Source organism: Eriocheir sinensis, unplaced genomic scaffold, assembly GCF_024679095.1.
Source record: "Eriocheir sinensis breed Jianghai 21 unplaced genomic scaffold, ASM2467909v1 Scaffold1183, whole genome shotgun sequence".
Lineage (NCBI taxonomy): Eukaryota > Metazoa > Arthropoda > Malacostraca > Decapoda > Varunidae > Eriocheir > Eriocheir sinensis.
In genome coordinates this window covers 71,221-94,562 of record NW_026110500.1, presented here as the reverse complement: position 1 = coordinate 94,562, position 23,342 = coordinate 71,221, and the positions used below count along the sequence as shown (strand labels likewise).

Sequence of the window (23,342 nt, the reverse complement as noted above, 5' to 3'; positions counted from 1 at the left end):
CCTAAACCTGGTTCTGTACCAACTACAAACAAGTATTGAACAAGTATGTATCCTTGACTGTGCTCAGACTTACAGGCCCTAAACCTAAATTAACCTATGGAGACTTTCATATCACTCAGCAGGATATATATATATATATATATATATATATATATATATATATATATATATATATATATATATATATATATATATATATATATATATATATAAAGCATAAAATAAAATAAAAATCCGATTTTTTTATTTTATTCTTTTTTTTAAATAATCAAAAAAATCACCAACCCTGCATAACAAGCATCTGGTTGGCTCACACCTTCAGCTGAACACCACAATGACGTAAACAGAGCACTGGTTTAACCGTTACTCAGTAGTAAACAAGTTTCAAGACACTAAAAATATTGCTGTCGACATATAAATTTTGTGGAACATTGCTGGAATTAACATTAATAGTAAAAAAAAAAAAAGCAGTTTTTTTGGAATGCTGAATTCTGCACTACAAATCTGAAAACTAAAAGAGTGCACCCACATACTACTTCACACGAGTGAGCGAAAGAGTGGCTGGCGCCGCGCCAAGGCGAGGCTCACTCCGCCAGGGCCCAGCTCAGGCTCAGGTCGCTGCCGGCCAGGTTTTTCTTAATCCATTGGTCAAACTCCTTCTGCATCTCCGGCGAGAAGTGGTTCTTCCAGTCACCCATCGTGCCTGCAACACCAGAGCCTTGAAACAGTTGGGCCTAGGCGATTACCAGCGGGAACACCCGACTGATACACCAGGAACAGACAAACCTAGAGAAAGCGGTCTCTTCAGCCCCATACTTTGACCTCCAAAAATAGAAATAATATTCGTATAACATACACAAGGGAACAGAGATGGCTGGGAATGTCTACGGCAATGCTCACCCTTTCGGAAGAATCTGACTTCGTTGTCATCTTTCTTGTCGAACACTTGGTCTGTGATTGGCTCTCCTCGGGACTTCATGGCCGAGAAGGAGGTGTGTCGCGCCACCTGAGGGAAGAGCTGTGAGTGTGTGCCGCGACATACACAACAACAAACATCAGTGCTGCAGTAAAGACCTCGAGACCCTTCCCACAGCCGGACCTCCGCCAAGCACTCACATTCTCGAGGGACTCCTGGCTCAGCCCTGTTCCCAGGAACTCGTTGATCCTTCCCAGCTCTTTCATGATGTCGGCCTTCATATCCTCGTAGAAGAGGAAGAGCAGGTTAGGGTTGTGCCTCTTCCCCCACGCCTCCTTCACGTGGGGCCAGTAGGGGCAATAAAGAGCTGAAAGGATTTGTGTGCATTCACGGTCAAGTAGTTTCAAACGTCTTTAGGTTAAGATTTTCTCAACAAAAAGGGGAAGAGCTATTCTTAGAGATAAGTCTAGGAAGCGAGTGGCAAAACAATAATTCGTCACCCTTGAAACCAAAGTAAGGGTGAATCAGAGCGTGGCTTTGTGACAGGATGCAGGTCGTAAGTAGACGGAGAAAAATCAGAGTCCAATACATCAGGAATCACGATGATAAGATCAGACAACATGACTGACTCAGGGCCGCTTTCACTGTCATTTTGTTTGTTTTGATCGTTACCAATGGCGGTGATCGCCGCTATAGAATTTCCACGTGAAACTGGCCGATGGGGTATACGCTGCTGCGGGGTTAGCCTAGCCCCGCACCTTGGCACACACACTCAACATCTCTCGCTTCCTCTACAGCCACCACTACCCCATAGGCCAGTTTCACGTGGAAAACTATAGCGTTGATCGCCGATATTGGTAACGATCAATACAAACAAAGTGACTGTGAAAGCGGCCCTGAGGTCTTGCGGAAGTTGACTTAACGACACGCATTACTGGCCCAGTAAATAGTTAAGTTCAACAACGACGAATGCAGTAAGTGTAAGAAGAACTACATCCGTAGAAAGTGCATAATCAATCTTTACATCTGTCATTCCAGCTGCCAAATGCATTTTGTTTTGCGTGGGCTCTGGCCTCCAACGAGAGTCACTGAACCACCACCGTGCATTTAAGAGTTACAGTTCGATGTTTTATACATCGAGGTAACAGGAATAGAAAACGTATCCTGGCACTGCTACTTAAAGGTGTGCTCTTATTGCACAGAAAGAAATATTTTACCTCGAATCAATACAGAGCAGCATTACCAAAATTACACCATGGCATTGAGCCTTGGCGGACAGAGAAAGGCAGAGGAAGCACAATACATTCATTATGCGTTAGGAAGTAGTTTCGAGGTGATTGAAGTGAATTATATGACAGATTTGAATGATACGATTCAAATGGAAATTGGAATAAGCTTAACAAAACAATGAGAGGGATCTAGATAAGTTCTAACACTAAAAATAAAGCTAAGGACACTTAGAAATGGGCATAACATGCATACCAGACTCAGGCAGGATACTGGCAATACGTTTCCAACGGTAGAGACGTGGGTGGAAGAAGCAACAAAATCAGATATACACTTGATGCAAATACTACTCAAATTATAAATGGAAAATATTTATATATTAAGTATAGACAGTAGTAAAGACAAATAGAAAATGGATGGATAGACATAAAACATACGTATAACACGTAATAATAAAAAAAATCACTAACTTTTGTTGTTCATGATGTCTTTGAAATACTCCTCCTTTTCGCTCTCGAACTCGAACACTTTAAACATTTTGAAGTTGTTGAACAGCGAGATAGCCATGTCCTTGGGGTTCCGGGTCACGTACACAACCTGTGCGGACAGCGGTTTAATACGTCCCAAGAGCTGGCCTGTGGCTTGCCTCAAAACAAATGTCTCAGGTTTTTTTTGGGGGGGATTATTTAAACATTTCACAATATAAACTTTTTTTTTAATACGAATGACCGTCGCTGACCTTTACTCTGTCGAGGACGTCCTTGGGCATGAGGGTGAACGGGTAGTGGCTCTTCAGGATGCGGGGACTGGGCTCTGCGTCTGCCAGGTGGAGGGTTACACCTTCCTTCTCGTTCTTGCCCGGACACTGTTCCCTAAACTTTTTTTGGTAGGATTCCGGCGCCTTGCCGCCTAATGTCTTCGGATCAAACATCATGTCCAGGCTAGAAAGAGATGGAAGCACGATAATAGGGGACAATATATTGAAGAAAATCCGAGGGCATTTTCTTAAATATATTGTCTTACAGTTTACATGCCTCACTTGAAAATATACATGGAGGCCGCCATAGGCCTTCACATGTTAGCTATTCAGAACTCTATATTTAGCGCTGCTTTTCCCAACCATAAGTCTCCCTCACCTGTCCCCGAAACATTTACCTGTACCCACACACCTGATTTCCGGCGAGCGCAGCCACAGTGATTCCTGTGCCTTGGGGTTGTCCAGCTTGGGGTTGTGCACCATCGTCCAGATGATCTCCTGCATCCAAGAGGTGCCGGACTTGGGGAAGGTCGTGATCAGGACGTCGTCAGGTCGGAACTAGAGTGAAGGACGCCATATGTTGGTGTGAGGGACTCAACGTGACGGGGGCGAGATCGGATGTTATGACGGACACCAATGATTGATGAATGAGTGGCCTACATGAGGGAAGGTAAAGTGGATGCATGCATACACGAGGAATGCGTGGGTGTGTACCTCCATGTTGTATATCCTGTCAAGGAAGGTGGGCGCCGTGCCGGGGTACACCCATCCCTCGGGCTTGAGGCGGACTATTCCGTGTACGAAATTATTGAAGCCAATCGCCTTCTGCTCCTCCTTGGTGAGTTCCTCCACCTCGTGTCCGCTCAACAGCTGCTTGCTCATTAGGGTGGATCGAAATTGGCGAAAAAAGAAAATTTTGTTTTTTTCATCATGTAATAGTGTGGAAAATATGGGCTTAGCAAAGAGTTTAACACTGTTAAAAGCTCAAATGTCTAATACTACATTATCAGGTGCCCCAACATCTTTGAAAAATATAATAAGTGATAATTACTCGATATGTTGTTGCCTGTGAGCAGAGATCTATGTTTCTGCAACAATATTGCTTTCCATTGTAATATGCCATGTTTTATACATCTATTATTAATGTCCAGATACACAGCTCTCAGTTCATCTTAAGTAAGACTATCCAGAGCTCACCACGAGGAGGTGGCTGTGTGTCGAGCTCCGCCCATGCCCATCCCAACCACCCATCCTTGAGCATGACAAATTCAATTATTAATTTCATTAACATTTGCTTATGCTTTGAAGTTTTACTTTCAAAGCGTGGTATCTTGACACGTGATGCAAGTCTTGATCGTATATATCCATGACGTGCCTCATGCCCACACACCTTCAATGAAGCATCACTGACTTCTTTAACTATTCTCTCCACTGCCTGAGTATGACAAGGAAATGCTTCAAATGTCATTTTACTCCTATTTATAATGTGGTGTTCAATGTCTTCATCTGTTATATTCCTTGTTAGTGGTGGCTCAGAGATATGACTTAGCTGCCAGTCAATCAGATCTGTGTAATCCGTTGCATCAAAATTTATAGGAGGAACCTTGAAGCATCTCACAGATTTCTGTTTGTTTTTCTGCCGGGTCTTCTTTATTCTCCTCCAGCCTAATTCTCTTGTTTCATCTTTGTTGTCTGCTATCATTGCTGCTAAAATGTTTTCTGGATGGCAGAAGAAAGCATTTCTCTGAATTACAGGTCTAACAATATTACACACATCATCACCAAGGTTTCTTGTGAGTTCAATTGTCTTGAGTATGTGCTTTGGCCCATTTACAAAAGATGTGCTCTGCTTAATGGAAAACCACATTGGCACATAAACCTGCATTATGTACTGCACAATGCTGCAGAATATCTTGGAAGGCTTATCAGTTGAGATGTACAAACGAAGCAAGCGGTTTGCAGTCGTTACCCAACGGGAGTGGGCCATTTTTCCTGGGTTGTGATGTGCCAAATCTGGTGAACAAATTCCTGTGATAATTGCTTGGTGAATTTCAAGTAAGTACTTCTGGTCAGTGCTAAGATCATAACAATGTACAGTTGGCTTTTCTGCATCAATTATTTCAAATGCTACAATGGGAAGATTCTCACAGTCATTGAGCAGTTTACCAATTGGCCCAGTGAAACCATGTGGGCCAGATGTTTTTCCATCAAGTTTTTCCACTAAGTGACGCAGTGGCAGCTCATTTGCATGGAGTTGACAAATGAAATGATGAACTGGTTTGTTAAGCTTCACTTCAATCATCCTTATGGCTCCTCCTTTTTCTCCTGTGTTAACTACTGTGCCATCACAGCCAATTGCAACAAGGTCTTTCAGGTCAATATCATTTTCTTCAGCATACTGAAAGAAGCCTTTACTTATCCCCTCTGCAGACCCACATGTTACACTGTAATGACCCATGTACTCTGCTCCAGGTTCATGAACCAGAGCTATATGTTCTTCCATTATTTTCTTTCTGTAGTATTTACCCCCCTTCATTTCTTGGGTTAATGTCAAATCCTTCCTGCCATCAAAATATATGCCTGTGATTGCTTTATGTTCTCTTTGATTGATGCTGGGTGATCGCATCTTTTGCCTAGCTCTTCTAATTTTGTTTCTGTCCACAACTTCTGACATGTCTTGGCTTGATACAACTCCAATATCTTGCAAAGCAGAACTTACAATAAGAGCTGCAGCTCTGTCTGACACACCAGCTCGATCACATGCACATGCTACAGTTTGAAGATGTTTGGTTTTCTTCTTCCTAGGGGAAGACATATGCTTCTTCTCAAGCATTCGTTTGGAAGGTGTTGGTTCTGGATATAGCTCATCATCATCTGTATGCTCAGATATATTATCACTTTCTGATGAAATGTCAAGATCAGTATTGGTGGTGTCCGTACAATCTGTATGGGATAACAGTTGTTGTTCTCTTTGCTTCCTTAGCATTGTTGCAGTCTTTTTCTTGGTTAATGTTATGTCCACTCGATCAATGACCATTTTCCGCTCACTTCTCTGATCTAACAGGAAAATATGTTCTTCCTTTGGAACCTTTCTTTCTTTGGGACAAGCACAGTTTGATGGTAGTTTACATTTACATGCTGCAATGTCAAACAATTTGTTCTGTGCTTCTAACTTGAATGCTTCAAGTTTTGCCCTGTAAGCTTGAGAGTCACTTCTGCCTTTGTGGGGTTTTAATATGTTGCGATACTTTGCATGGTAACATTTTAGCATTTGTTCAATCCGTTGATTTGACACAGTTGGAATAGATGTGTTTTTCCAAACTACCTTTAGCCTTTCTACAACCTTGTCAGCAATTTCTGAGAATGAGGGATCCTTATTTGTGCTCTTCTTCAGATCATTTCTCACAAATATATAACATCTCATTACTGTCTCATAAGTTGGTAATACTCGATGCCATAAATCTTCCCCATGTCCAAAAATGGGGCACTCATCTGCTGATCTAGTTGTATGTGTCTTAGCCATGTTGTCTTATAAGTCTGGAGCCAAAAATATGCTAAATTAGGCTATAATTTAGCATTAATAGGCGCACACAGTAAAGACATCCATACAGTACGAAGTAAGGCTCAGTACTGGGCAAGAAGAGTCAGGGAAGCCTGGATCAGAGCAGGATGGGTAAGCCTGATGTAACATGGTGCAATCACTACATTTTCCTAAAGCTGTTTCCCATTGAAAACTATGTTTTAAGCAATAATATATATATATATATATATATATATATATATATATATATATATATATATATATATATATATATATATATATATATATATATATATATATATATATATATAGTATATATATAAATTTTTCTGCCACACTTGTCAGTTTATGTACTTTAGGCATTAGTTACTATACATGAAGAAATATGCCACTTTTAATGAATTTTGCTATATATTAAATGACTTTGGGGCACCTGAAGATATTTATTCGCAAGTTTAATTTTTCTGCTGCAAACAACTATTATAATCCCCTATATTTTCCACACTATTACAATTTAAAATACCTTTAGGTAGCTATTTATTATACATAAAGGAATATGCAAGTTTTATCAATTATGCATTATATTTAATGGCTTTGGGGCACCTGAAGATATTTATTCACAAGTCTAATTTTTTTGTTGCAAGTTACGATCAACATCCCCCATATTTTCCACACTATTACAATTTAAAATATTAAAGTCGGGTTTTTTGATCCACCCTATTGCTCATGGTGGCCAGACAGAAGACTTCTCGAGCTGGTCGTCGCTTGTGTCACGTCAGGTATCCGCGGCGGCCGTCAGGGAACTGTGCCTCCGTTGTGCTGTGGATCGGTTACTTCCTCGGAATATATCTTGGAGGAAAAATACATGGAGTGGCCTTCAGCGGGTCGCTCTTCACTGTGATTGTGAGGTGAAGGAAGGGGGGGAGAGAGAGAGAGAGAGAGAGAGAGAGAGAGAGAGAGAGAGAGAGAGAGAGAGAGAGAGAGTATTACATAGATAACCAGACCACACAGGCCCTAAGGCCCAAACTAGGTGGTCCGTCCTAAACCTAAGTGACAGTTGTTATGCGGCCACCATGGCGTTGAAACTGACCTAGTGAACATTGAGATGGAGGAGATAGCGGTCATGATTATTCTTAAACGATGCAATCGAGTTACACTGCACCACTGATGGTGGTAATCTGTTCCAATCTCCAACGATACCATTAGTGAAGAAAAATTTTGTGCAATCTGAATAAACTTGTCTGCATCTGAGTTTAGCGCCATTATTTCTCGTTTGCGTCGAATCATCCATCACAAACAGCTTGGTCGGATCCACGTTGATAAAACCGTTAAGTATTTTAAAGCACTCGATCAGTTTTCCTCTGAGGCGGCGTTTTTCAAGAGAAAACAGGTTTAGATGTGACAGCCTTTCCTCGTAGGGTTTGTTTCGTAATGAAGGAATCATCTCTGTTGCTCTACACTGAACACCTTCTAATTGCGGCAGCCCAGTTTGAGAGGAAATGGAATTTCCCAACTGCATTGGAACTATTGACGGAAAACACATCGTTATGTGGGCTCCACATCAAGGTGGTTCATATTATTACAACTATAAAGGCACCCACAGCATTGTCCTTCTAGCACTTGTAAATGCCAATTGTGAGTTTACGTTCGCCGACATTGGCACTAATGGACGTGTCTGATGGTGGAGTATGGCAGAGCTGCAAACTTCGTGACATGCTCGAAAAAAACTGATTAGATGTTCCAGGACCTACATGTCTGCCAGGAAGCATGGTAAGGGTTCCCCATGTCATTGTAGGGGACGATGCATTCCCATTGAAACCCTACCTCATGAAGCCATTCAACATCAAGAATCAAAATTCTGCACAGAGGATATATTCATACCGAGTGTCTAGAGCAAGGCGAACTGTTGAAAATGCGTTTGGTATGCTTGCAAATAAGTTTCGTGTGTTGCAGACTACTATTGCTTTACAACCGTCAACAGTTGACAAGGTAGTGTTAGCGTGCATTGCTCTTCATAATATTTCTTTTAAGGCATAATGACATAAATGAAAGCGCTCTGTACGGTACTGCCATAGCAACAAATATAGAGACGCCGATGACAAATTCCTCGTGTGGTCAGGTTCAACAACTGCTCTCTCTGAGGCCCAATAGAGGCAGGAATCCATCCCGACAGGCAAAGGACATACGTGAACATTTCATGTCCTACTGCACCCATGAGGGAGCTGTATCTCGGCAGAGATAAGAGCATACATTTGATAGGCAGATTATGATTGCCACACTATTTACGTAATGTACGTACGTTGTTGTTCACTTATATCACATGTTGTACGATTTGTTCGTGTTTGTGTCTGGTTTCAACAAAAGTGGTTGTAATAGGTTTGAAGTTCGCCTCAAAGATATTAATCATAAGGAAAACAGCAACAACAGGAACTGGAGCTTAGAAAAAAATAATGCAGAGTACAGTCGTGGGCAGAAGTGAAAACAGTGCGTAGTTTCAATATTAAAAATTATTGTAATGATAATAATAATATCAATAATAATGATGATGATGATAATAATAATAATAATAATAATAATAATAATAATAATAATAATAATAATAATAATAATAAATAAGATCAAAAACAGGAAATTACAAATAGAAACTCGACAAAAACAAATAGAAGAACAGACCCAGAAATTATATATATATATATATATATATATATATATATATATATATATATATAGAGAGAGAGAGAGAGAGAGAGATAGAGATTTGTGACACTCGTTTCACATTCCAGGAAATTAGTGTAATTTTTTTTCTTTACCGCCTTTCACCACGCCCCCCTCCCCCCTCCCTGCCTTTTTTCCTTCCCTCCTCCCTCCCTTCTCTGCCTCCCCTCCTCATGCCTCCACTTCTTACTTTTTTGCCTCTCTCCTCCTCTTCCTCTTCTCTTTACCACTTCCTCTCCTCTCCTTCCCCTACTTCCCCAATCCCTCTTCCTCTCCCTCCCCCTCTTGTCCTCTTCCTCTTGTTCCTTCTCCCTATTTCTCCTCCCGCTGTCCTTATGCTTTGCTTCTCCCTCCTCCTTTCTCCCAGGTTATTAAGAAATATCCAAGATTATTTTTCAGTTACATATGAAACAAAAAAAAAAATGTTAAAAATAATATCGGCCCACTGCTATTAAGGAGCAATACGATTAGTGGTGATAAAGGCATGGCGTCGGTCCTAAATTCAACCTTTAGTAGCGTATTAACAAAAGAAAACATGACATCGATTCCAGCCCCGAAGAAAATTTTTCAAGGCCCTGAAGAACATGAGCTTGCATTGACCGAAATTGATATCAGCGAAGTGCGTGCGTACCTGCAGAAAATAGATCCAAATAAATCTCCAGGCCCCGACAATTTATCTCCTCGCGTGTTGAGAGAATGTAGTCAACAGCTAGAATTACCCATAACATTAATATTCAACAAGTCATTAGCACAGGCCAGTGTGCCTCTCGAGTGGAAAAAGGCCAATATTACCCCGATCTTTAAAAAAGGAGATAAAAAACAAGCCAGTAATTATCGTCCCATCAGCCTTACGTCTGTCCTAATTAAACTATTTGAAAAAAAATAATTAGGGATAAAATGATCACTTTCCTTGAAACAAATGATTTGATAACTGAGAGTCAGCATGGATTTCGTAGTAATCGGTCTTGCCTTACCAACCTATTAACCTTTTTAAACGATGTTTATACATGTTGGGACGCCCGAAGCCCATATGACGTAATTTACTTAGATTTTCAGAAAGCGTTTGATAAAGTTCCTAACGTTAGGCTTATTTCTAAACTGCGTTCCCACGGTATTAACGACCATCTATGTGCGTGGATTCATGACTGGCTCACCGACAGAGAACAACGTGTAGTTCTTAATGGTGAAGCATCGGATTGGCAACCCGTCACCAGTGGCGTGCCCCAAGGTTCGGTCCTGGGGCCAACACTATTCATAATTTACGTGAACGACTTAGAAACTGATATCCTATCAAAAGTAGCCAAATTCGCCGACGACACCAAATTAGGAGGTACGGTAATGAACAGTCAAAGTTGCGAGAATATTCAATCAGACTTAATAAGACTTGCCGACTGGAGCGAAAAATGGCAAATGAGTTTTAACGTAGATAAACGTAAAGTAATGCACATAGATGAAAAAAAACCTAACTTTAAATATCAGATTCAAGGACACGAGCTCAGCGAAGTAAAACAAGAAAAAGATCTTGGTGTCATTATCAGTAACACTCTTAAAATGAGTGATCAATGTTCTGCAGGAGTAAAAAAGCCAATATGATGTTAGGATTAATCTCAAGAAACTTTGATTATAAATCACCCGAACTTATGAAGAGATTATATTTACCATTTGTAAGACCACACCTAGAATACGCCGTTCAGCTCTGGTCACCGAACTATATCAAAGATCAAGCTTTGCTAGAAAAGATACAGCGACGAGCAACCAAACAAATTCCAGCGCTCCGACACTTGCCATATGACGAGCGTTTAAAGCGTTTATATATGTTTTCCCTTAATAAGCGAAGGATAAGAGGGGACTTAACTGAAGTGTTCAAAATCCTTAATGGATTCGACAACATTAACCCAGATAGTCTATTTCAGAGAGACGCCAACACAATAACACGCAGCAACGGTATGAAGTTAAAGGGAAACCGATGTAACACATTGGTGCGCAGAAGTTTTTTCAATAATAGAGTCGTCGATCACTGGAATAGACTCCCACCGTCAGTAGTTAGCGCACAGAGTATCAATAGCTTCAAGTCTTCATTGGATAAGTACTTCAGGGATATAAGATTATACTGACTCTTCTTCGCATGTTTTCAGACAGATTGCAGCAAGACGTCAACCTAATTTCATAGTATTCTCCCCCACAACATAGATTGCAAGTAGCGTAAGTTAACAATAGAGTAAAGAAACAGATAATGTCCGCATGACAGGTGGAGTGAGGTGTGGGTGCAGTAAGGTGACAGGGTACTGGTGCCGTGCATAGTACCGCCGGTAAAACGAGGATCAAGCCTCCACCTGTGCCCCTGAAACTACACCTCACCCATCGTGAGTATTAGGGGGGATTCTGGGGCTGCCCTGTGTAGGCACTCGGCCTCTTCCAGTCTCCCTGTGTTTCTATGTTCTTATGTTCTTATGTAATGAAGTCATTTTCCCCCACAGCTTAGGTTATCAGTAGTGTACGTTAAGGGTAGTAATTTCCTCTTATTTCTCTCTTTACTGTAAAATTTCCATGTCTCTTTCTTCCTTAAAGGTACATGGTGTTCTAACTATTTCCTGCCGACACGTTGGCGGAGGGAGACGTGGGTGGAGAGGAGCCTTCATCTACTCTGTCCTGTCCTACCACACGTAGATTACTAGTAGTAGCGGTAGTAAACAGACACCCTCGCCATAGACCGATAGGTCTTCTGGTGTCTGTTCTTCCTATGTATTCCTATGTATTCCTTCCTCCTCTTTTTCCTCTCTCTTCCTCATTGCCACTTCTCTCCCTCTTTCCTCTTCCTTTTACCTCTCTTTATCTTAATGTTTCCTCCTCTTCCTTTCATCATTATTGCTTCTCACCCTCTCCATCCTCTCACTCCTCTCCTCCTCATCCTCTTAGTCTTATTCTCTCCTCTTTTCATGTCAGTCCTCATTATATTCTTTGCCTCTTTTCCTCCCTCCTCCCCTCCCTCCTTTTCCTGTCTCCTTCCCTCTACCTCCCTCCCTCCCTCTTGTGATCTCCTCCTCCATTACAAAGTCAAATTTCAGAGACAGTTGCTCCACCTTTAAAGATTTCGCATTGTTGTTGTTGTTGTTGTTGTTGTTGGTGTTCGTGTTGTTGTTGATGTTGTTGTTATTGTTGTTGTTATTATCATATTGCTATTATATGTGTTGTTTTCTCCCCTTTGTGTGTGTGTGTGTGTGTGTGTGTGTGTGTGTGTGTGTGTGTACTTAAGACAAAAAATATATGAAACTAACACACACACACACACACACACACAGAGAGAGAGAGAGAGAGAGAGAGAGAGAGAGAGAGAGAGAGATAATAAAGTGATCAGTTCTCATGCTCTCCCTCTCCACTCTTCTATTCGTGTTCCTTGTTCTCCCTTCCCCGCTGCTTCCTGTCATCAAATTCTATATACACCAAGTCAAGTCATACGCAGGTTTGTGGGAGCAGACACGGCAGAGGCGTGGCTTATGCGTGACGTAGCTTGGAGCCAAACTAGAGAATGTAGAAACAGGGATTTAGAGAAAACGAAGAAAGGCGGACTAATTTAAATCAATCACTTCAACATGACCCCTCTCACACCCCACACCGCCGTTTGTAGCCATTGGAATTACAGTCACGCATAGCACAATAAAAAAGGCATATTTTTTCGTCAGTGGCCTGCCTGAATGCGCGGTGAAAGAAGGCGAGAATGTACATCCAAAGTGCACACACGGCCGCAACTTTAGTCACCCCTGAACTGGCTTCAAGTGACGTCATCCCGCTGCTCCGCCCAAACCGCCCCCTGCGCGTGCTGGTCGCAGTTTTAAAGGCAGAGTGACCTGACTTGGTACATATAGACTTTGCCTGTCATCCTCTCCCTCTCACTTCCTCTCGCTCCCCTTCACTGCATAATATTAACTAGAGTTGAAATGCAACGATTTGGAGCCATCTGATTAGTGTAGAATCACTTAGGTTTAAGGACAGACCACCTAGCCTGGATCATGGGGTCTGTGTGGTCTGATTTTCTCTCTCTCTCTCTCTCTCTCTCTCTCTCTCTCTCTCTCTCTCTCTCTCTCTCTCTCTCTCTCTCTCTCTCTCTCTCTCTCTCTCTCTCTCTCTCTCTCTCTCTCTCTCTCTCTCTCTCTCTCTCTCTCTCTCTCTCTCTCTCTCTCTCTCTCTCTCTCTCTCTCTCCTACTCTAGTCTCACTACTCTACTAAGTCAAGCATTATCGCCGACGGCTACTCAAGTGTGCTTAGTGGCTTCAGAGATAAGGGAACACTTTTTCCTTGTACTCGGTGGGAAAGTCAAGGAGGGTGTTGTCAGTCACGAAGAGATTAGGAAGACATCGTAAACGGCACGTAAATTCCCGCTCGCGATAGACCTGGTATTTTTTTTTTTTTTTAATCAAAATATGTACGTATGCCATCCGCGTACACATCCGCATCCGCGGATCTCGGAAATCTGACATCCGGTACAACTCTAGATCTTCCCATGTCCAGGCATCATCTTTTCCTCCTCCTCCTCCTCCGCCTCCTATTTTTCACTTACAGAGGGAGGTTGGGAGGCAGGGGGAGAGGTGGCGTTCTGATAAGAGAAGATGTAGGAAGTGTTTTTTTATATATTTTTCTCTTGGTTTGTGATAATATTTTCTTGTCTATCTATAGCTATCTGTTTACCGCTCATGTGAAGTGAGTTCTCTCGCAGATACACTTTCATTATAGCGTTCTTCTTCTTCTTCCTCTTCTTCTTCTTCATCTTCATCTTCTTCTTCTTCTTCTTCTTCTTCTTCTTCTTCTTCTTCTTCTTCTTCTTATTCTTATTCTTATTATTATTATTATTATTATTATTTTTATTATTTTTATTAATATATATATAGTAGTATATATATATATATATATATATATATATATATATATATATATATATATATATATATATATATATATATATATATATATATATATATATATATATATATATATATATATATATATATATATATATATATATATATATATATATATATATATATATATATATATATATATATATATATATATATATATATATATATATATATATATATATATATATATATATATATATATATATATATATATATATATATATATATATATATATATATATATATATATATATATATATATATATATATATATATATATATATATATATATATATATATATATATATATATATATATATATATATATATATATATATATATATATATATATATATATATATATATATATATATGTCTGGTCTTAGAGTGCTCAATCCTGCCCCAATAAAGGTTATAATTCCACCTCTCCACCTGGTTCTCTGTCTGGTGTTAGTGTGCTCCATCCTGCCCAACAAAGGTTATAATTCCACCTCTCCACCTGGTTCTTAGTCTTGTGTTAGGGTGCTCCATCCTGCTCCAAGAAAGGTTGTAATTCTTCATCTCCACCTGGTTCTCTGTCTGGTGTTAGTGTGCTCCATCCTGCCCCAACAAAGCCTATAATTCAACCTCTCCACCTGGTTCTCTGCCATGTGTTAGTGTGCTCTATCCTACTCCAACAAAGGTTGTAAGTCCACCTCTCCACCTGGTTTTCTGTCTGGTGTTAGTGTGCTCCATCCTGCCCCAGCAAAGCCTATAATTCCACCTCTCCACCTGGTTCTCTGCCTGGTGTTAATCTGCCCTATCCTGCCCCAACAAAGCTTATAATTCCACCTCTACACCTCGTTTTCTGATGGTGTTAGGGTGCTCCATCCTTCCTCTCGAAAGGTTGTAATTCCAACTCTCCACCTGGTTCTCTGTCTGGTGTTAGTGTGCTCCATCGTGCCCCAATAATGGTTATCATTCAACCTCTCCACCTGGTTCTCTGTCTGGTGTTATTGTGCTCCATCAAGCCCCAACAAGGTTATAATTCCAACTCTACACCTGGTTCTGTCTTGTGTTAGTGTGCTCCATCCTTGTCCAACAAAGGTTGTGATTCCACCTCTCCACCTGGTTGTCTTTCTGGTGTTAGTGTGCTCCATCCTGCTCCAGCAAAGCTTATAACTCCACCTCTCCACCTGGTTCTCTGTCTGGTGTTAGTGTGTTCCATCCTTCACCAACAAAGGTTAGAATTCCACCTCTCCATCTGGTTCTCTGTCTGGTATTAGTGTGCGCCATCCTGCCTAAGGAAAGGTTTTAATTCCACCTCTCCACCTGGTTCTCTGTGTGGTGTTAGTGTGCTCCATCCTGCCCCAACAAAGCCTATAATTCAATCTTTCCACCTTGTTCTCTGTCTGGAGTTAGTGTGCTCCATCATGCCCCAAGAAAGGTTCTAATTCCACCTCTCCACAGGGTTCTTAGTCTGATGTTAGTTTGCTCCATCCTGCCCTAACAAAGGTTCTAATTCCACCTCTCCACCTGGTTCTCTGTCTGGTGTTTGTGTGCTCCATCCTGCCTAAGGAAAGGTTTTAATTCCACCTATCCACCTGGTTCTCTGTGTGGTGTTAGTGTGCTCCATCCTGCAACAACAAAGCCTATAATTCAATCTCTCCAACTGGTTTTCTGTCTGGTGTTTGTGTGCTCCATCCTGCCTAAGGAAAGGTTGTAATTCCACCTCTCCACCTGGTTCTCTGTCTGGTGTTAGTGTGCTCCATCCTGCCCCAACAAAGCCTATAATTCCACATCTCCACTTGGTTCTCTGTCTGGTGTTAGTGTGCTCCATACTGTCCCAACAAAGGTTATAATTTCACCTCTCCACCTGGTTCTCTCTCTGGTGTTAGTGTGCTCCATCCTGCCCCAACAAAGGTTGTAATTCCACCTCCTACCTGGTTCTTTATCTGGTGTTAGTGCGCTCCATCCTGCCCTAACAAGGGTTCTAATTCCACCTCTTCACTTTGTTCTCTGTCTGGTGTTAGTGTGCCCTATCCTGATCCAAGAAAAGTTGTAATTCCACCTCTCCACCTGGTTCTCTGTCTGGTTATAGTGTGCTCCATTCTGCTCCAACAAAGTCTATAATTCCACCTCTCCAGCTGGTTCTCTGTCTGGTGTTAATGTGCTCCATCGTGCCGCAACAAAGCCTATAATTCTACCTCTCCACCTGGTTTTCTGTCTGGTGTTACTGTGCTCCATCCTGCCCCAGGAAAGGTTGTATTTCCACCTCTACACCTGGTTCTCTGTCTGGTGTTATTGTTCTCCATCCTGCCCTAACAAAGGTTGTAACTCCACCTCTCCACCTGGTTCTCTGTCTGGTGTTATTGTGCTCCATCCTGCCCTAACAAAGGTTATAATTCCACCTCTCCACCTGGTTCTCTGTCTGGTGTTAATGTGCTCCATCCTGCCCCAACAAAGGTTGTAATTCCACCTCTCCGTCTAGTTCTCTATCTCTTCTTAGTGTGGTCCATCCTGACCTAACTGCTTTTAATTCCACTTCTACATCTGGTTCTGTGTCTGGTGTTAGTGTGCTCCATCCTGCCCCAACAAAGCCTATAATTCCACCTCTCCACCTGGTTCTCTGTCTGGTGTTAGTATGCTCCATCCTGCTCCAACAAAGGTTGTGATTCCACCTCTCCACTTGGTTTTCTGTCTGGTGTTAATGTGCTCCATCCTGTCAAAACAAAGGTTATAATTCCACCTCTCCACCTGGTTCTCTCTCTGGTGTTAGTGTGCTCCATCTTGCCCCAACAAAGGTTGTGATTCCACCTCTCCACCTGGTTGTCTTTCTGGTGTTAGTGTGCTCCATCCTGCTCCAACAAAGGTTGTGATTCCACCTCTCCACCTGGCTGTCTTTCTGGTGTTAGTGTCCTCCATCCTGCCCCAGCAAAGCTTATAACTCCACCTCTCCATCTGGTTCTCAGTGTGGTGTTAGTGTGCTCCATCCTTCCTCACGAAAGATTGTAATTCCACCTCTCCACCTGGTTCTCTGTCTGGTGTTAGTGTGCTCCATCCAGCCCTAACAAAGGTTATAATTAGATTTATCCACCTGGTTCTCTGTGTGGTGTTAGTGTGCTCCATCCTGCCCCAACAAAGGTTATAATTCCACCTCTCCACCTGGTTCTCTGTCAGGTGTTAGTGTGCTCCATCCTGCCCTTACAAAGGTTATAATTCCACCTCTCCACCTGGATCTCTGTCTGGTGTTAGTGTGCTCCATCCTGCCCTTACAAAGGTTATAATTCAACCTCTCCACCTGGTTCTGTGTCTGGTGATAGTGTGCTCCATCCTGCCCCAACAAAGGTTATAATTCTACCTCTCCACCTGGTTCTCTGTCTAGTGTTAGAGTGCTCCATCCTGCCCCCAAAAAGGTTGTAATTCCACCTCTCCACCTGGTTCTCCGTCTGGTGTTAGTGTGCTCCAACCTGCCCTAACACAGGTTCTAGTTCAACCTCTTCACTTTGTTCTCTGTTTGGTGTTACTGTGCTCCATCCTGCCACAACAAAGCCTGTAATTCAACCTCTCCACCTGGTTTTCTGTCTGGTGTTAGTTTGCTCAAAACTGTTCCAACAAAGGTTGTGATTCCACCTCTCCACCTGGTTCTCAGTCTCGTGTTAGTGTGCTCCATCCTGCCCAATAAAGTTTGTGATTTCACCTCTCCACCTGGTTCTCTGTCTGGTGTTAGTGTGCTCCATCCCGCCCCACCAAAGCTTATAATTCCACCTTTCCACCTGGTTCTCTGTCTGGTGTTAGTATGCTCCATCCTTCCCCAACAAAGGTTATAATTCCACCTCTCCATCTGGTTCTCTCTCTGGTATTAGTGTGCTCCATCCTGCCTCAAGAAAGATTGTAACTCCACCTCTCCAACTGGTTCTCTGTGTGGTGTTAGTGTGCTCCATCCTGCGCCAAGAAAGGTTATAATTCCACCTCTCCACCTGGTTCTCTGTGTGGTGTTAGTGTGCTCCATCCTGCGCCAACAAAGGTTATAATTCCACCTCTCCACCTGGTTCTCTGTCTAGTGTTAGACTGCTCCATCCTGCCCCAAAAAAGGTTGTAATTCCACCTCTCCACCTGGTTCTCCGACTGGTTAGTGTGGTTCATCCTGCCCCAGCAAAGGTTATAGTTCCACCTCTCCACTTGGTTCTCTGTCTGGTATTATTGTGCTCCATCATGCCCTAACAAAGAGGGTTATAATTCCTCCTCTCCACCTAGTTATCTGTGTGGTGTTAGTGTGCTCCATCCTGCTCCAACAAAGGTTATAATTCCACCTCTCCACCTGGTTCTCTGTGTGGTATTAGTGTTCTCCATCCTGCCCCAACAAAGGTTATGATTTAACCTCTCCACCTGGTTCTTTGTCTGGTGTTAGTGTGCTCCATCCTGTTCATACAAAGGTTGTAATTCCACCTCTCCACCTGGTTCTCTGTCAGGTGTTAGTGTGCTCTATCCTGCACCACCAAAGGTTCTAATTCCACCTCTTCACTTTGTTCTCTGTCTGGTATTAGTGTGCTCCATCCTGCACCAACCAAGGTTCTTATTCCACCTCTTCACTTTGTTCTCTGTCTGGTGTTAGTGTGCTCCATCCTGCCCCAACAAAAGCTATAATTTCACCTCTCCACCTGGTTCTCTGTCTGGTGTTAGTGTGCTCCATCCTGCCCTAACAAAAGTTATAATTCCACCTCTCCACCTGGTTCTCTGTCTGGTGTTAGTGTGCTCCATCCTGCAATAGGAAAGGTTGTAATTTAACCTCTCCACCTGGTTCTCAGTCTGAAGTTAGTGTGCTCCATCCTGCTCCAACAAAGATTGTAATTCCACCTCTCCACCTGGTTTTCTGTCTGGACTTCGTATGCTCCATCCTGCTCAAACAAAGGTTGTAATTCCACTTCTCCACCTGGTTTTCTGTCTGGTATTATTGTGCTCCATCATGCCCTAACATAGAGGGTTATAATTCCACCTCTCCACCTGGTTCTCTGTGTGGGGTTAGTGTGCTCCATCCTCCCCAACAAAGGTTATGATTTCACCTCTCCACCTGGTTCTCTGTGTGGTGTTAGTGTGCTCCATCCAGCCCCAACAAAGGTTATGATTCCACCTCTCCACCTGGTTCTCTGTGTGGTGTTAGAGTGCTCCATCCTGCCCCAGCAAAGGTTATTATTTCACCTCTCCACCTGGTTCTCTGTCTGGTGTTAGTGTGCTCCATTCTGCCCCAACAAAGGTAGTAATTCCACCTCTCCACCTGGTTATCTGTCTGGTGTTAGTGTGCTCCATCCTGCCCCCAAAAAGGTTGTAATTCCACCTCTCCACCTGGTTCTCCGTCTGGTGTTAGTGTGCTCCATCCTGCCCTAACAAAGGTTGTAACTAGATTTATCCACCTGGTTCTCTGTGTGGTGTTAGTGTGCTCCATCCTGCCCCAACAAAGGTTATAATTCTACCTCTCCACCTGGTTCTCTGTCTAGCGCTAGAGTGCTCCATCCTGCCCCCAAAAAGGTTGTACTTCCACCTCTCCACCTGGTTCTCCGTCTGGTGTTAGTGTGCTCCAACCTGCCCTAACACAGGTTCTAATTCCACCTCTTCACTTTGTTCTCTGTTTGGTGTTGGTGTGCTCCATCCTGCCACAACAAAGCCTGTAATTCAACCTCTCCACCTGGTTTTCTGTCTGGTGTTAGTTTGCTCCATCCTGTTCCAACAAAGGTTGTGAGTCCACCTCTCCACCTGGTTCTCTGTCTGGTGTTAGTGTGCTCCATCCTGCCCAATAAAGTTTGTGATTTCACCTCTCCACCTGGTTCTCTGTCTGGTGTTAGTGTGCTCCATCCCGCCCCACCAAAGCTTATAATTCCACCTTTCCACCTGGTTCTCTGTCTGGTGTTAGTATGCTCCATCCTTACCCAACAAAGGTTATATTTCCACCTCTCCATCTGGTTCTCTGTGTGGTATTAGTGTTCTCCATCCTGCCCCAACAAAGGTTATGATTTCACATCTCCACCTGGTTCTCTGTCTGGTGTTAGTGTGCTCCATCCTGCCCCAACAAAGGTTATAATTCCACCTCTCCACCTGGTTCTCTGTCTGGTGTTAGTGTGCTCCATCCTGCATCAACAAAGGTTATGATTTCACCTCTCCACCTGGTTCTCTGTCTGGTGTTAGTGTGCTCCATCCTGTTCATACAAAGGTTGTAATTCCACCTCTCCACCTGGTTCTCTGTGTGGTGTTAGTGTGCTCCATCCTGCCCCAACAAAGGTTGTGATTCCACCTCTCCACCTGGTTCTCTGTGTGGTGTTAGTGTGCTCCATCCTGCCCCAGCAAAGGTTATTATTTCACCTCTCCACCTGGTTCTCTGTCTGGTGTTAGTGTGCGCCGTACTGCCCCAACAAAGCAACCTCTCCACCTTGTTCTCTTTTTGGTGTTAATGTGCTTCATCCAACCCCAACAAAGATTATTGTTCCACCTCTCCACCTGGTTCTCTGCTTATGTTAGTGTGCTCCATCCAGCCCCAGGAAAGGTTGTAATTCCACCTCTCCACCTGGTTCTCTGTCTGGTGTTAGTGTGCTCCATCCAGCCCCAGGAGAGGTTGTAATTCCACCTCTCCACCTGGTTCTCTATGTGGTGTTAGTGTGCTCCATCCTGTCCCAAAAAAGGCTATAATTACCTCTCTCCACCTTGTTCTCTCTCTGGTGTTACTTTGCACCATCCTTCCCCATCAAAGGTTGTAATTCCGCCTCTCCACTTGGTTCTCTTTCTGGTGTTAGTGTGCTCCATCCTGCCCTAACAAAGGTTATAATTCCACCTCACCACCTGGTTTTCTCTCTGGTGTTAGTGTGCTCCATCCTGCCCTAACAAAGGTTCTAATTCCACCTCACCACCTGGTTTTCTCTCTGGTGTTAGTGTGCTCCATCCTGCCATAACAAAGGTTATAATTACCTCTCTCCACCTGGTTCTCTCTCTGGTGTTAGTGTGCACAATCCTGCCCTAACAAAGGTTATAATTACCTCTCTCCACCTGGTTCTCTCTCTGGTGTTAGTGTGCTCCATCCTGCCCTAACAAAGGTTATAATTACCTCTCTCCACCTGGTTCTCTCTCTGGTGTTAGTGTGCACAATCCTGCCCTAACAAAGGTTCAAATTCCACCTCTCCACCTGGTTCTCTGCTTTGTGTTAGTGTGCTCCATCCTGCTCCATCAAAGGTTATAATTCCACCTCTCCACCTGGTTCTCTGTCTGGTGTTAGTGTGCTCAATCCTGCCCCAACAAAGGTTTTAATTCCACCTCTGCACGTGTTTCTCTGTCTGGTGTTAGTGTGCTCCATCCTGCACTAACAAAGGTTATAATTCCACCTTTCCACCTGGTTCTATGTCTGGTGTTAGTTTGCTCCATGCTTTCCAACAAAGGTTGTAATTCCAACTCTCCACCTGGTTTTCTGTCTGGTGTTAGTGTGCTCCGTCCTTCCAAAACAAAGGTTATAATTCCTCCTCTTCACCTGGTTCTCTGTCTGGTGTAAGTGTGCTCCATCCATCCCCAGGAAATTATATAATTCCACCTTTCCACCTGGTTCTCTGTCTGGTGTTAGTGTCCTCCATCCTTCCCCAGCAAAGATTATAATTCCACCTCTCCACCTGGTTCTCTGTCTGGTGTTAGTGTGCTCCATCCTGCCCCAACAAAGATTGTAATTCCTCCTCTCCACCTTGTTCACTATCTAGTGTTAGGGTGCTCCATGAAGCCCCAACAAAGGTTATAACTCCACCTCTCCACCTGGTTCTCCGTCTGGTGTTAGTGTGCTCCATCCTGCTAAAACAAAGGTTGTAATTCCACCTCTCCATCTGGTTCTCTGTCTGGTGTTAGTGTGCTCCATCCTGCTCCAACAAAGGTTATAATTACACCTCCCCACCTGGTTCTCTGTCTGTTGTTAGTGTGCTCCATCCTGCCCTAACAAAGGTTGTAACTCCACCTCTTCACCTGGTTCTCCGTCTGGTGTTAGTGGGCTCCATCGTGCCCCCGGAAAGATTGTAATTCCATCTCTCCAACTGTTTCTCTGTTTGGTGTTAGTGTGCTCCATTCTACCCCAACAAAGGATATAATTCCACCTCTCCATCTGGTTCTCCGTCTGGTGTTAGTGGGCTCTATCCTGCCCCAGTAAATATTGCAATTCTACCTCTCCACCTGGTTATCCGTCTGGTGTTAGTGTGCTCCATCCAGCCCCAACAAATGTTGTCATTCCACCTCTCCACCTGGTTCACTATCTGGAGTTAGGGTGCTCCATCCTGCCCTAACAAATGTTCTAATTTTAACTCTCCACATGGTTCTCTGTCTTGTGTTACTGTGCTACATCCTGCTCCAACAAAGGTTGTTATTCCACCTCTCCACTTGGTTCTCTTTATGTTGTTAGTGTGCTCCATCCTGTCCCAACAAAACCTATAATTCTTCTTCTCCACCTTGTTCTCTGTCTGGTGTTAGTGTGCTCCATCCTACCCCAACAAAGGTTATAATTCCACCTCTCCACCTGGTTCTCCGTCTGGTGTTAGTGTGCTCCATCCTGCCCCAGCAAAGGTTATAATTCCAACTCTTCTCCTGGTTCCCTGTCTGGTATTAGTGTCCTCCATCCTGCCCTATCAAATGTTGTAATTCCACCTCTTCACCTGGTTCTCTGTCAAGTTTTAGTCTCCTCCATCCTGTCCCAACAAAAGTTATAATTCCACCTCTCAACCTTGTTCTCTGTCTGGTCTTGGTGTGCTCCATTCTGCCCCAACAAAGGTTGTAATTCCACCTCTGCACCTGGTTCTCTATCTGGTGTTAGTGATCTCCATCCTGCCCCAACAAAGGTTCTAATTCCACCTCTCCACCTTGTTTTCTCTCTGGTTTTAGTTTGCTCCATCCTTCTCCAACAAAGGTTGTAATTCCACCACTCCACCTGGTTCTCTATCTGGTGTTAGTGTGCTCCATCCTCTACCAACAAAGGTTGCAATTCCACCTCTCCACCTGGTTCTCTATCTGGTGTTAGTGTGCTCCATCCTCTACCAACAAAGATTGTAATTCCACCTCTCCACCTGGTTCTCTATCTGGTGTTAGTATGCTCCATCCTCTACCAACAAAGGCTGCAATTCCACCTCTCAACCTTGTTCTCTGTCTGGTGTTAGTGTGCTTCATCCTTCCCCAACAAAGGTTATAATTCCACATTTCCACCTGGTTCTTTGTCTGGTATTGGTGTGCTCCATTCTGCCCCAACAAAGGTTGTAATTGCACCTCTCCACTTTGTTTTCTCTCTGGTGT

The 23,342-nt window shown here is 43.1% G+C and overlaps 1 protein-coding gene across 1 annotated transcript; it reads right to left on the bottom strand.

The window, feature by feature from the left end:
• Positions 1 to 252: 252 nt before the first annotated feature.
• On the bottom strand, positions 253 to 3,782 carry LOC126989473 (sulfotransferase 1A1-like). Its single transcript, XM_050848056.1, has 7 exons — positions 3,615 to 3,782; positions 3,313 to 3,458; positions 2,883 to 3,084; positions 2,614 to 2,740; positions 1,117 to 1,283; positions 901 to 1,006; positions 253 to 703 (listed from the first exon to the last, which is right to left on the bottom strand). Exons 1-7 carry the CDS (start codon positions 3,780 to 3,782, stop codon positions 585 to 587), a joined length of 1,035 nt encoding a protein of 344 aa, XP_050704013.1. The 3' UTR covers positions 253 to 584.
• Between the last annotated feature and the right edge of the window lie 19,560 nt (positions 3,783 to 23,342).

What these genes read in the sequence shown, in the direction of transcription:
- LOC126989473 (XM_050848056.1), bottom strand. Translation starts at nt 3,782, where the DNA reads ATGAGCAAGCAGCTGTTGAGCGGACACGAGGTGGAGGAACTCACCAAG. An exon ending in AGACATCATGAACAACAAAA is followed by an intron (nt 1,284 to 2,613) that starts GTTAGTGATTTT and finishes AAATCCTTTCAG; the next exon opens with CTCTTTATTGCCCCTACTGG. An exon ending in AGTCAGATTCTTCCGAAAGG is followed by an intron (nt 704 to 900) that starts GTGAGCATTGCC and finishes CTGGTGTTGCAG; the next exon opens with GCACGATGGGTGACTGGAAG.